This window comes from Neophocaena asiaeorientalis, unplaced genomic scaffold (genome assembly GCF_003031525.2).
Source record: "Neophocaena asiaeorientalis asiaeorientalis breed wild unplaced genomic scaffold, Neophocaena_asiaeorientalis_V1.1 scaffold680, whole genome shotgun sequence".
In the NCBI taxonomy this organism is placed as follows: Eukaryota; Metazoa; Chordata; class Mammalia; order Artiodactyla; family Phocoenidae; genus Neophocaena; species Neophocaena asiaeorientalis.
Genome location: NW_020171816.1, coordinates 1063343 through 1073740, shown reverse-complemented (window position 1 = coordinate 1073740; position 10398 = coordinate 1063343). Strand labels below are relative to the sequence as shown.

The window sequence follows — 10398 nt, the reverse complement described above, 5'->3', positions numbered from 1 at the left end:
GCGGCATGTGGGATCTTCCTGGGCCGGGGCACGAACCCGTGTCCCCTGCATTGGCAGGCGGACTCTCAACCACTGCGCCACCAGGGAAGCCCACCCTATAGGATATTTTAAACAGTTTTGTTTTTTATTGGTGCTGTTTGTGATATATATGATTTAATTTGTTTTGTTTTTGTTGGGGTTTTTTTGGTGGCTCTGTGCGGCTTATGGGATCTTAGTTCCCCGACCAGGGCTCTGGCAGTGAGAATGCCGAGTCCTGACCACTGGACCATCAGGGAATTCCCTATCCTATTTAATTTGGAATAATATTTTAGTTGCATCACTTCACTGTGCAAATATATTAATTTCTCTCTTCTTTGAATAAATTCTGATGCTTTAGGGGTTCCTTACATAGAATCTGAATTTGTTGGTTGAACTCAGCAAATATATTATCGCTGTGTCTTCTGCGATACAGTTGTCCATCAGGTTATCTTTGTTCAACAGGTGTCTCTTGCATGGCTCAGGACTGCCCGCTTCGAACACCAGAGGACTTTGTGTTTCCATTGCTGCCCAATGAAGAATTGAGAGACAAATACAGACGCTACCTCTTCAGGGACTATGTGGAGGTATGCCCAGCCCCTGTTGTGCCCTCTGTCTTCCCAGGCCTGCTTTTCATCAGATGCTTACCAGTTACTTTATAGACTAGACTGCCAGTAGATGCTTTCGTTTGAAGAAAGAGCTCCATGGCTTTAAAACAGTTTGAAAACTACTAGAGTGCTAGTGAATCCCAGGTCTGTTGCTTCCTTGTTATATATCCCTTGACCCATTATTTTACCTCTCTGAGCCTTGGTTTTCTCTTGTAGAATGGTCAGGCATCCCCACCTTATACAGAGTTGCTTAAACAAGCTGTTGTATGTCAGGGGATAAACACAAGTCAGGCATATCTCAGGAGTGGCTGTTCTGTTCAGTTCACTGTGTGGTTCAGCACAAAGAAGAGGTGTTGCTTTTCGGGCAATTGGAAAACTTGTTCAGGTTTTCAGCATGGTCAGTTTTGCAGTCCTTCCCCTCTATTGCGCTACCTGTTCAGGCTTGTTGGTTCCATGCAGCATAATTTTCATCTTTGTCTTTCATGCCCAAGCTTATTGGATTGATTGACGGTCTGGGTTGTCTCATGCACATGCCACAGGAAAAGCAATGCCTTATTCCTTGTGCTGTTTTCTGCCTTTGGTAGATGCCTGAGGGTCATTGAGCCCCTCAGAGTCTTATGCACAGCTGAGTGGTCTGTGTTCCTTTCCAGCCCTGGTCCCTATGCCCTTTCATTTCAGAGACACACTTCTGTATTCCATTTTGTCATGTAATCTTAGAGCATTCTAGTGAGTTGCTACCTAGTTTAAGCTAAGCATTCAAAGGTCATTTTCAGGGATCTCCCTGGTGGTCCAGTGGTCAAGAATCTGCCTTCCAATGCAGGGGATTCGGGTTTGATCCCTGGTTGGGGAACTAAGATCCCACATGCCGCGGGGCAACTAAGCCTGTGTGCTCTGGAGCCTGTGCGCCACAACTAGAGAGATGCCCACATGCTGCAACGAAGAGCCCATACACCGCAACGAAAGATCCCGCATGCCACAGCGAAGATCCCATGTGCCGCAACTAAGACTCGACGCAGCCAAATAAATAAATATTAAAAACAAGCAAACAAACAAAGGTCATTTGCACTACCTGCCTAATGTCTGGTCTTCACAACATCCATCTTGAATTCCTGTAGCCCCTTGATATAAGTCATCAGCTGGAAGAACAGAAGGTGTTTGAGTACTCAGGGAGTTCTAATTTGGAGGCACCAACTAGGGGATGTCCTCATCATTCCTCCCCTTGGTGTGTTCACAGAGTCACTACCAGCTCCAGCTGTGCCCTGGTGCAGACTGCCCCATGGTTATCCGGGTACAGGAGCCCAGAGCTCGCCGAGTACAGTGCAATCGGTGCAACGAGGTCTTCTGGTAAGAGTGAGTGTGGGTGCTGAGCAGCCCTGGGCTTGTGCCTTCACCTGCTCTAAAGCATCACTGCTGTTGCTCTTGTGAGGGTGGGGCTGGGAGAGGCAGGGTCGTTGAGCCAGAAGAGCAGCTCTGTTCCACGTGGGCAGGGTTTGTACCTAGCATCTCATGTTCCATGAGATGTTTGATAATAGTCAGTCTGGAGACAAGAAAGGGGCACAGATTCTTGGGGAATGTGCTGTGGTTTATGCTGCTGAGACTCATGGCCCAGAGACTGCATGTCTGTATGGGTGTGTATCTACCTGCACAGATAATTCACATACTACTGTATTTGAAAGCAACAACCATCAACATTTTAATCTTTCTCTTGGCCTTTCTGCTAATTTTATAACACTATAATCCATAAATGTGTTTATATTTACCTGGGGTTTACTCTATTCAGTAGACATGATGGGAATAGCTAAAGTATACTGAAGGCTTACCAGAGGAAATGCTCTGTCCTGATCATTTTACCTTCATTATCACAACAACTGTGTATGATTGTACTGTTGTTACTCTTATGTTATAGGTGAGGAAATTGAGGTGCAAGGTAATGGCAGAGCCATAATTTAGGTCCAGACCTGTCCCCAATTCATGCCTCCCTGGAAAATTCATGGTGGGGCTTCAGAGAAAGTACGTAGAAAATGTGGTATGTGTGCATATGTGCCTGCCTTTCAAGATGTTGTTGAGGGAGTCTGTGATTCACCAAAGGTTAAGAACCACTCATGTGGTTGCTTTCCATCCTTTGTGTCCTGCATTATTTCTTTTCCCTGGGACATGTGTTAGACTACCTGCCTGAGAGCCTTTATCCATAACGTTGTGTTGGCTTGGACAAAAGGGAAATTAAAAACATGGGAGCCTGGCCTGATGAATGTTGGAGTGTTTTTCTTTTCTGATTTTAAGTTTCAAGCATTGTCAGATGTATCATGCCCCCTACAGATTGCACAAGTGCTGGCATTGTGCATCCTGTGTGCACATCTGACTTGGAGATAAGCCAAGGCTCCCAGAACTGGATCTCATTCCTGCCTTGGGCCTGAGTTGAGGTATCTTAGAATGCATCCCCATGCCCTTTGGGAAGCTGAATTCTGAATGTGATATCCTGTCAGGAAGGATTGACACCACATAAGATATTTCAAACAAACATTTCATTTGGGTTTATTGAGAGAAATTCACACAGTACTTCAGTATAATCCTGGGTAAGAAAAGGTCTCAGATGCCTTAATAGGTGACGTTACCTCTTTGAAAAGCTCTAATTCAGGATCTGTTGGCTTGGACAGAAGGAAAATGAAGAACACAGGATCTGACCTAACAATTATCTTTTCTGGTTTTAAGTTTCAAGTGTCGTCAGATGTATCACGCCCCCACAGACTGCGCCACAATTCGGAAATGGCTCACGAAGTGTGCAGACGACTCTGAAACAGCCAACTACATTAGTGCTCACACTAAAGACGTAAGGACTGTATCTTACCTGTCATGGATCTGCCCTCCTTAGTGCTACCCAGGGCCTTGCCCAGGAGATGTACCATCTGAGAACAGAACAGGGCTCTTGATGGAGGCTCTTGATCAGGGCCTCAGGGCTCCTGATGGAGGCTGCCCAGACCTGGCAGAGTTTGTAGCAATTTATCATAGTATGCACCGAGTGCATTTATTTTAATAAATTGCTGAAATGCTTGGAGAAGTTTGACCCTTAGGAAAACTAATTAGAAGAAGACTAGGTTTTATTGAATGCTTCCCAAGCTTTAACAGCCCTGGGAGGGAGGTAGTTGATAGCCACACATAATAAATAGCAGAACTCTAATGCAAGCCCAAGCCTGCCCAATTCTCATTCTGGAACCTTCCCATGGGAAAGCATGGCCTGTAGCCCCTTGAGTTCTGTACGACTCAGCACTCAAGGCTGTACCCTGTGCCAGTCACACGCTGAGTTGATGCACCCACAAGCACAGCTGTGACCATGACATCATTAAGCATAGTCCTTTTCATGGCGATGGAAGAGCACAGCATCAGACTGATCTCTGCATTGCTGCCTGGGGTTGCTGGCATCTCTCAAATGAGAGCGAGCTTTAGAGGTTATTTCCTTGGCCTCTCCTGGAAGCAGAAGTTCAGGCAAGCTGATGAGGACTTGGTCCAGTGTGGCAGCTCTTACACTGCTTTGGCATTCCTCCCAAGCAGGCAAGCTCTCTACTGACTCAGCTTGTGCTTAATCTGAGCGGCCTCGTGGCAGGGACAGATGGTGCTTGGAGTGTTTCAGAGCCAAACATGCTGACCTCATTTCCTTGAATTGCTGTTCCAGCCTCAGCGACCCGCCACATTTAAGTGAGATGCTCCTCCCCAGAAGTGCTCGCACAATGAGCTACTGGGCACGGGTGCCGGGAGCTTTGTGTAGTATGTCTTAGAACCGGCCTGATGGTGCGTGAGCCTAATGGCACCCTTCTGTCTCCTCAGTGTCCCAAGTGCAACATCTGCATCGAGAAGAACGGAGGCTGCAATCACATGGTGAGCAGACGCCTGTACGTTTTGCTTATGTGACATGGAACCTTTGGTCAGCGTGCTCTTAACATGTTCTCTTCTGTTTCCCTCTGACAGCAATGCTCCAAGTGTAAACACGGTGAGTCCCAGGCTTGATGTACAAGGCCCAGTGGCACAGTCTCTGTTTCTTGTGCATGGGTCTCCACTGCTTATTTAGTGAGTGCTTTTGTGGTGAAGTGATAAAACAGAGGGCAGCCTCAGTCATTTATAGTCATGATAACCAGATTAAAGCATTTATTGATTTATTTTTTCGGTCCCTTTTATAATCCCACTGCCGTCTCACTGACGCATGTAGTCAGAAGTCAAGTTTGGGGTGACTATTAGGCCCTCGTGAATCCTCAGTCATCCAAGAAGAAGGTTTTAGTGTGTTCTTTTCATTTTTGCCAAGGCAGGTAAGTAGCATGGGGCTTATCTGGGCTGCCTTACAGATACCTTTTAAGCAGGCTGTACGTGGTTTTACTGGAGGCAGTAAAATAATAGTTTTCCTCTGAGGTTTTATATATATATATTTACTTATTTATTTTTGGCTGCGTTGGGTCTTTGTTGCTGTGCGTGTGCTTTCTCTAGTTGTGGCAAGTGGGGGCTACTCTTTGTTGCAGTGCGTGGGCTTCTCATTGCAGTGGCTTCTCCTGTTGTGGAGCACGGCCTCTAGGCGCACAGGCCTCAGTAGTTGTGGCTCGCGGGCTCTAGAGCTCAGGCTCAGTAGTTGTGGTGCACGGACTTAGTGGCTCCGTGGCATGTGGGAACTTCCTGGACCAGGGCTCGAACCCGTGTCCCCCTGCGTTGGCAGGTGGATTCTTAACCACTGTGCCACCAGGGAAGTCCTCCTCTGAGGTTTTATAAAGTTTTCAGAGGGGGTTTTGGCCTTTCAGGCCTCCATCATCTATCAGTTGTAGGTTACATAGAACCTGTTGGTTTTGCTTTCCTTTCCTGCCAGATCAAGTAAAGAAATAAAATTCCTTCGGGTAGAAAATATGTCTAGATAGGTTTCTTACACAGCTGCTTAGATGCCGACCAGGAGGCCATGAGAGTTTCTCTTTGTAAGAGCCTGACTTATGATATTCCTGTGTTCTCCCAGGAGCACACTGTAATCAGAGTAGACGAGGCAAGGTTTTAGACTGGAGTGGTGACCCTGAAGTGTAGAATGAAGATAGGCCGAGGGTAGTGGCACATTTCCTCAGTGATATCACACCCTAGCTTTTCTGCATGTTTGAATGAGAGGGACATATATGATCCACTTAGAACAGTGCACAAGACATACGTACAGTTTAAAGAGAAATGACAAAGTGAACACGCGAGTACCCACCACATTCCTAGTACTGAGGAAGTCCTCTGTGTGTCCCTCCTCAGTCATAGTCTCCCCATCCCTTACTGCCCAGAGTTAACTTCCGTCCCTCACATTGCTGTATAGTTTTACTACCTGTACAGGCAACCCTAAGCAATGTAGTAGTATTTAAAACAGTAGCAAATACAACCTAGCTGACTGAGGAGAAAGCAATATTGCCACTGTTCAGTGAAGCCTCCTAGGAGAAGAGAAGTGAACGACCTCTGGGTCTCTTGATTTGGCTTTAGCTTTAACTTCTCCAGATTTTACAGAAGTCCCTTTTGGGAAGTCATTGAGCCAACTTATGGAGTGATTCCTGGGAAACAGGGTTTACCACTGTCGGGGTCTCTGGCAGAGACAGAACATAGAACTGTGGGTGGCCCCTCTCCATTAAGTCACAATAATTGTTCGGATGTATAGCATCCATAGGGGATCTTTATTTTTCCCTCTTTGCTTCCTCAGTATGGAAACAGAGTCATAATTCTGGGTATGCACTATTGGGTAGGATTTATGAAAATGTGCTTTTTCTTTTTTTTGGCCTCATTGTATGGCTTGTGGGATCTTAGATCCCCCACCTGGGATTGAACCTGGGCCACGGCAGTGAAAGCACCGAGTCCTAACCAGTGGACTGCCAGGGAATTCCCATAAAAATGTGCTGTTTAAGACAGAAGGAAAGGGGGAAAAGTCTTTCTTTCCAGTTTCATGTACAACACCTAGGACAGGTGTTGAGAGTGGGACATAGTCAGGAGGGCACATGTGTTTTCTGAATGACCAGGTGGGCTTCAGTTGGACAAGTTTCTGCTTGTCACAGAGGCATTGGCACAGCAGACCAGTGGCCTTGTACAGTCAGCATCTGCTTGTGTTGGATTAAACGGCACAAAGCATATGTGTTCATGAAACTGAGACTATCCGTAGGCTGTTGTTCACATCAGCAAGGACAGGCTTACAGGGACAGTGGAATGTGACAGGGATGAGAGGTATACATTCCCTCTGTAAAGAGTCACCCTTGGAGAGTTCTGGATAGGTGACCCCCCCACCCCCCACCCAGAGCAGGATCTGTTTTCCTGCTTTGCCTATGACTTTGGAGGAATGTGGGCTTGTCTCGTGTGTGTAAATACTTCTTTCTCTATTCTGTGTAGACTTCTGCTGGATGTGTCTAGGAGATTGGAAGACCCACGGCAGCGAGTACTATGAGTGCAGTCGGTACAAGGAGAACCCTGACATTGTCAATCAGAGCCAGCAAGCCCAGGCCAGGGAGGCCCTCAAGAAGTATTTGTTCTACTTTGAGAGGGTAGGCATCCAGAAGCCTGGAGGGTGGGCTTCTTCCATTTGGCCTGCTGGGTGAAATTCCCAGTGACTGGTAGCCACAGCCAGCATGCTCACACAGAAGTCAGGAAGTGGAACTCCTGCAGTGGCCTGTGTGGTGCCTCCATAGATATGGCTTTCAGGCTCCACAGGGCGGCCACAGCTAACAAGGAAGGACATGCTGACCTTGTTTGAATGATGAATTGAAGGATAATGAAGGATCATCAGACAGTCTTTTCCATCCAGTGCCATGTTTGTTGTTTGTTTTTAATTGAGGTATAACTGACTGACAGTATTATATAATTTTCAGGTGTACAACATAGTGATTCATAATTTTTAAGGGTTATACTCCATTTATAGTTATTATAAAATGTTGGTTATATTCCCTGTGCTGTACAGTATATCCTTGTAGCTTATTTTACACATAGTAGTTTGTATCTCTTAATCCCCTACCCCTATCTTGCCCCTCCCCCTAATCCAGTGCCATCTTAATAGTCAGATTCAGAGGGCAGTTCATCCCAGGAAGACCCTTCAGAAGCCCGGACATTTGGTTTCTAAGCACAAGAGACCTGTAGTTACCTAGTTTTGCTTCATCCTCAGGGCTCGAGTCCTATTGCCGCAGGGGGGTAGAGTGATATGGCAGGCAGACAGCTGCTCTGGACAGGGTTGGTAGTGTGGACTGAGGAAGCCCCCCTCCTGCAATCCCAAGGACACACAGTCCCCATCAGCTAGATGAGGCTGTGGCCATTCTGAACTCCTTTTGGATCTCCACCTTCCTGGGACTCCTGCAGCTTTCTCCCTCCTCTGAACCCTGTAGTGGGAGAACCACAACAAGAGCTTGCAGTTGGAGGCACAGACATACCAGCGGATTCACGAGAAGATTCAGGAGAGGGTCATGAATAATCTGGGGACGTGGATCGACTGGCAGTACCTACAGAATGCTGCCAAGCTCTTGGCCAAGGTTTGTACCCCCTCACTCTTCCAGCCCTGTCAGGCCCAGACCTCTGAGGGTGGGAGGCACTGTAGGGGGCAGGGGGCTCAGCACCCTGTGCAGTCCTGCATGCTCCTGCTTATGGGTCCACATTTTGCTGGGCTGTGCCCACTGAGGACCCAGCCCTCTGTGGATGTCCAGGGGATTTTAAGAAGAGTATTCCAGTGCCTCGGCCTGCAGGGAAAGAACTGCAGGGGAAACTAGAGCCCTTTTCTTCTTTTGTCCCATCCATGCATCACTCAAAGGAAAATAAGAGATTGTCTTTGGACAAGTATTGAGATAGATGTGTGGACTCTGATGTCCGACTCGAGGGAAGAGCCGTTGAGGCAGCTGCTGGTAATAAATCACAGTGTGGAAAAGGAACTGTGGGTGTTCTGTGACCATTTTTGTTTCAGTTTTTGCCATGTTGTCCCCCAATTCATCTTTTATTTGCCTTGGCCTCATTTCTTTCAGGCCCATACCCGTTGAGCCAGGCTAATTTGCATGGTGGGGTAGAACTGTAAAAGCCACCTGAGATCCATGTAGTTAGGGTCATAGATAACAGGTCCCTTCTCTTCTCTATTGCAGTGTCGATACACCCTGCAGTACACGTACCCATATGCATACTACATGGAGTCTGGACCCAGGAAGAAGCTGGTAAGGCAAAGCGATTCTTCTTCTCTGCTCTCTTAGCTTCAGAGCTGCCCTTCTCTACCTGCACTTTGCAGGAGAGCAAGGACCAGATGCCTGGTTATTGGGAGGGCAAAATCAAAACTGGCAATTGTAAAATTTTATTTCTCCCCTAGGCATTTCCAAAGTAGATCTCAGGTGCTGGTATTTTGTGTAATAGGAAGGCAGATATACTGAAGCCAGTGAACAACTATATTTTTGGGGTGACTGGCTGAAAATGTCTGTTGCCACTTGGGAGCCAATGCCCATGCTTTGGGAGGATGTGCAGCTTGCATGTTCCTAAATAATGGACATTTTTTGCATCTTGGTTTAATTTTCATCTTAGATGTTGGGTTGTTTCCCCCCAATTATAAAGTAATTCACACTTATTGTTTAAATGTTGAAAAACTTAGAAAAACATTTACATCATTTATCATCCCACCAGAAAGAAATGACAGCTGTTAGTGTTTTCCAGCCTTTTAAAATTAATATTATTTCTATAATCAAGGTTATATATATAACATTTTTTTGTTACAACTAATTGTTTTTGCAGCTGTTGTTATTTACCCGGCTGGAAAATGCCATTTTGTAATAGTTGCATAAATGTTCCAGTATATGGTTGTACCAACATTTGGGGCATTTATTGTTTCTGTTTTTCACTATCATAAATAAGACATTGGGAAACCTCTTTGTGCAACTGATTTGTGCAGTGGGTATATAATTACTAAGTCAAATGGTTTGAAAAATTTTAAGACTCTTGATTTTCAGAAGGGCTGAAAAAATGAAGTATTCAGTGAATACAGTGTCTGTGAATATCCACTTTGACTTGTTCTTGTAGCATCCATTTCACTGTATGTTGGGAGCATTCTCTGCAGTGGCTTAAGTTCTTCCCTTTTCTTTGGGGGTGGAGGGTGAGTGTGGCCTTGCCACATGGCTTTTACACGGGCCTCTCACTGTTGTGGCCTCTCCCACTGCAGAGCACAGGCTCCGGACACGCAGGCTCAGCGGCCACGGCTCACGGGCCCAGCCGCTCCGCGGCATGTGGAATCTTCCCAGACTGGGTCACGAACCTGTGTCCTCTGCATCGGCAGGCGGACTCTCAACCACTGTGCCACCAGGGAAGCCCCATAGGTAGCCTTTTGATTGGATTCTGGCTCTGGGTACAGGAAGTAGCACTGCTCTCTGAGGACAGTATCAGAGACAGGGTTGTCTATAGCTCATGCGAGCCTGAGGTGCTGCATCTGCCCCTCCCATCTGCAGGCCCTGCCCCGGCTACAGCCCCTTCTCCTTTTGACCCTCCTGCTCTACCCATACAGTTTGAATACCAGCAGGCTCAGCTGGAGGCTGAGATCGAAAACCTGTCATGGAAGGTGGAGCGTGCAGACAGCTATGACAGAGGGGTAAGTGCTGTCCTCTTGGATCCTCTGGCAGGCAAGGGAGGGCTGGTGTGGTAATAGGTAACATGGTAGTTGGCATGTGGACTGGAGGCTGCTGCTGAGAAGGGTGGGAAGGTCAGTGCTTTTGACTTCTTGGAGTCCGTGGCAGTGGGGGCAGGGGTGGGGTGGCTTTAGCTGCTCCCTGCTCATGGGACTGGGCCATGCAAG

The 10398-nt window shown here is 46.9% G+C and overlaps 1 protein-coding gene across 4 annotated transcripts in view; it reads left to right on the top strand.

Moving 5' to 3' along the window:
• Nucleotides 1–10398, top strand: part of ARIH2 (ariadne RBR E3 ubiquitin protein ligase 2) — a 45438-nt gene that overhangs the window by 33983 nt on the left and 1057 nt on the right. For 3 of the 4 annotated variants that reach the window (XM_024737584.1, XM_024737594.1, XM_024737609.1), the window contains 9 exons: nucleotides 481–602; nucleotides 1858–1967; nucleotides 3333–3450; nucleotides 4443–4493; nucleotides 4584–4605; nucleotides 6990–7141; nucleotides 7973–8116; nucleotides 8714–8782; nucleotides 10111–10194. In XM_024737584.1, the coding sequence (XP_024593352.1) occupies nucleotides 481–602; nucleotides 1858–1967; nucleotides 3333–3450; nucleotides 4443–4493; nucleotides 4584–4605; nucleotides 6990–7141; nucleotides 7973–8116; nucleotides 8714–8782; nucleotides 10111–10194 (872 nt within the window). Of the gene's footprint in view, nucleotides 1–480; nucleotides 603–1857; nucleotides 1968–3332; nucleotides 3451–4442; nucleotides 4494–4583; nucleotides 4606–6989; nucleotides 7142–7972; nucleotides 8117–8713; nucleotides 8783–10054; nucleotides 10195–10398 lie in introns of all 4 variants that reach the window. The other variant, XM_024737603.1, reaches the window with a different exon arrangement.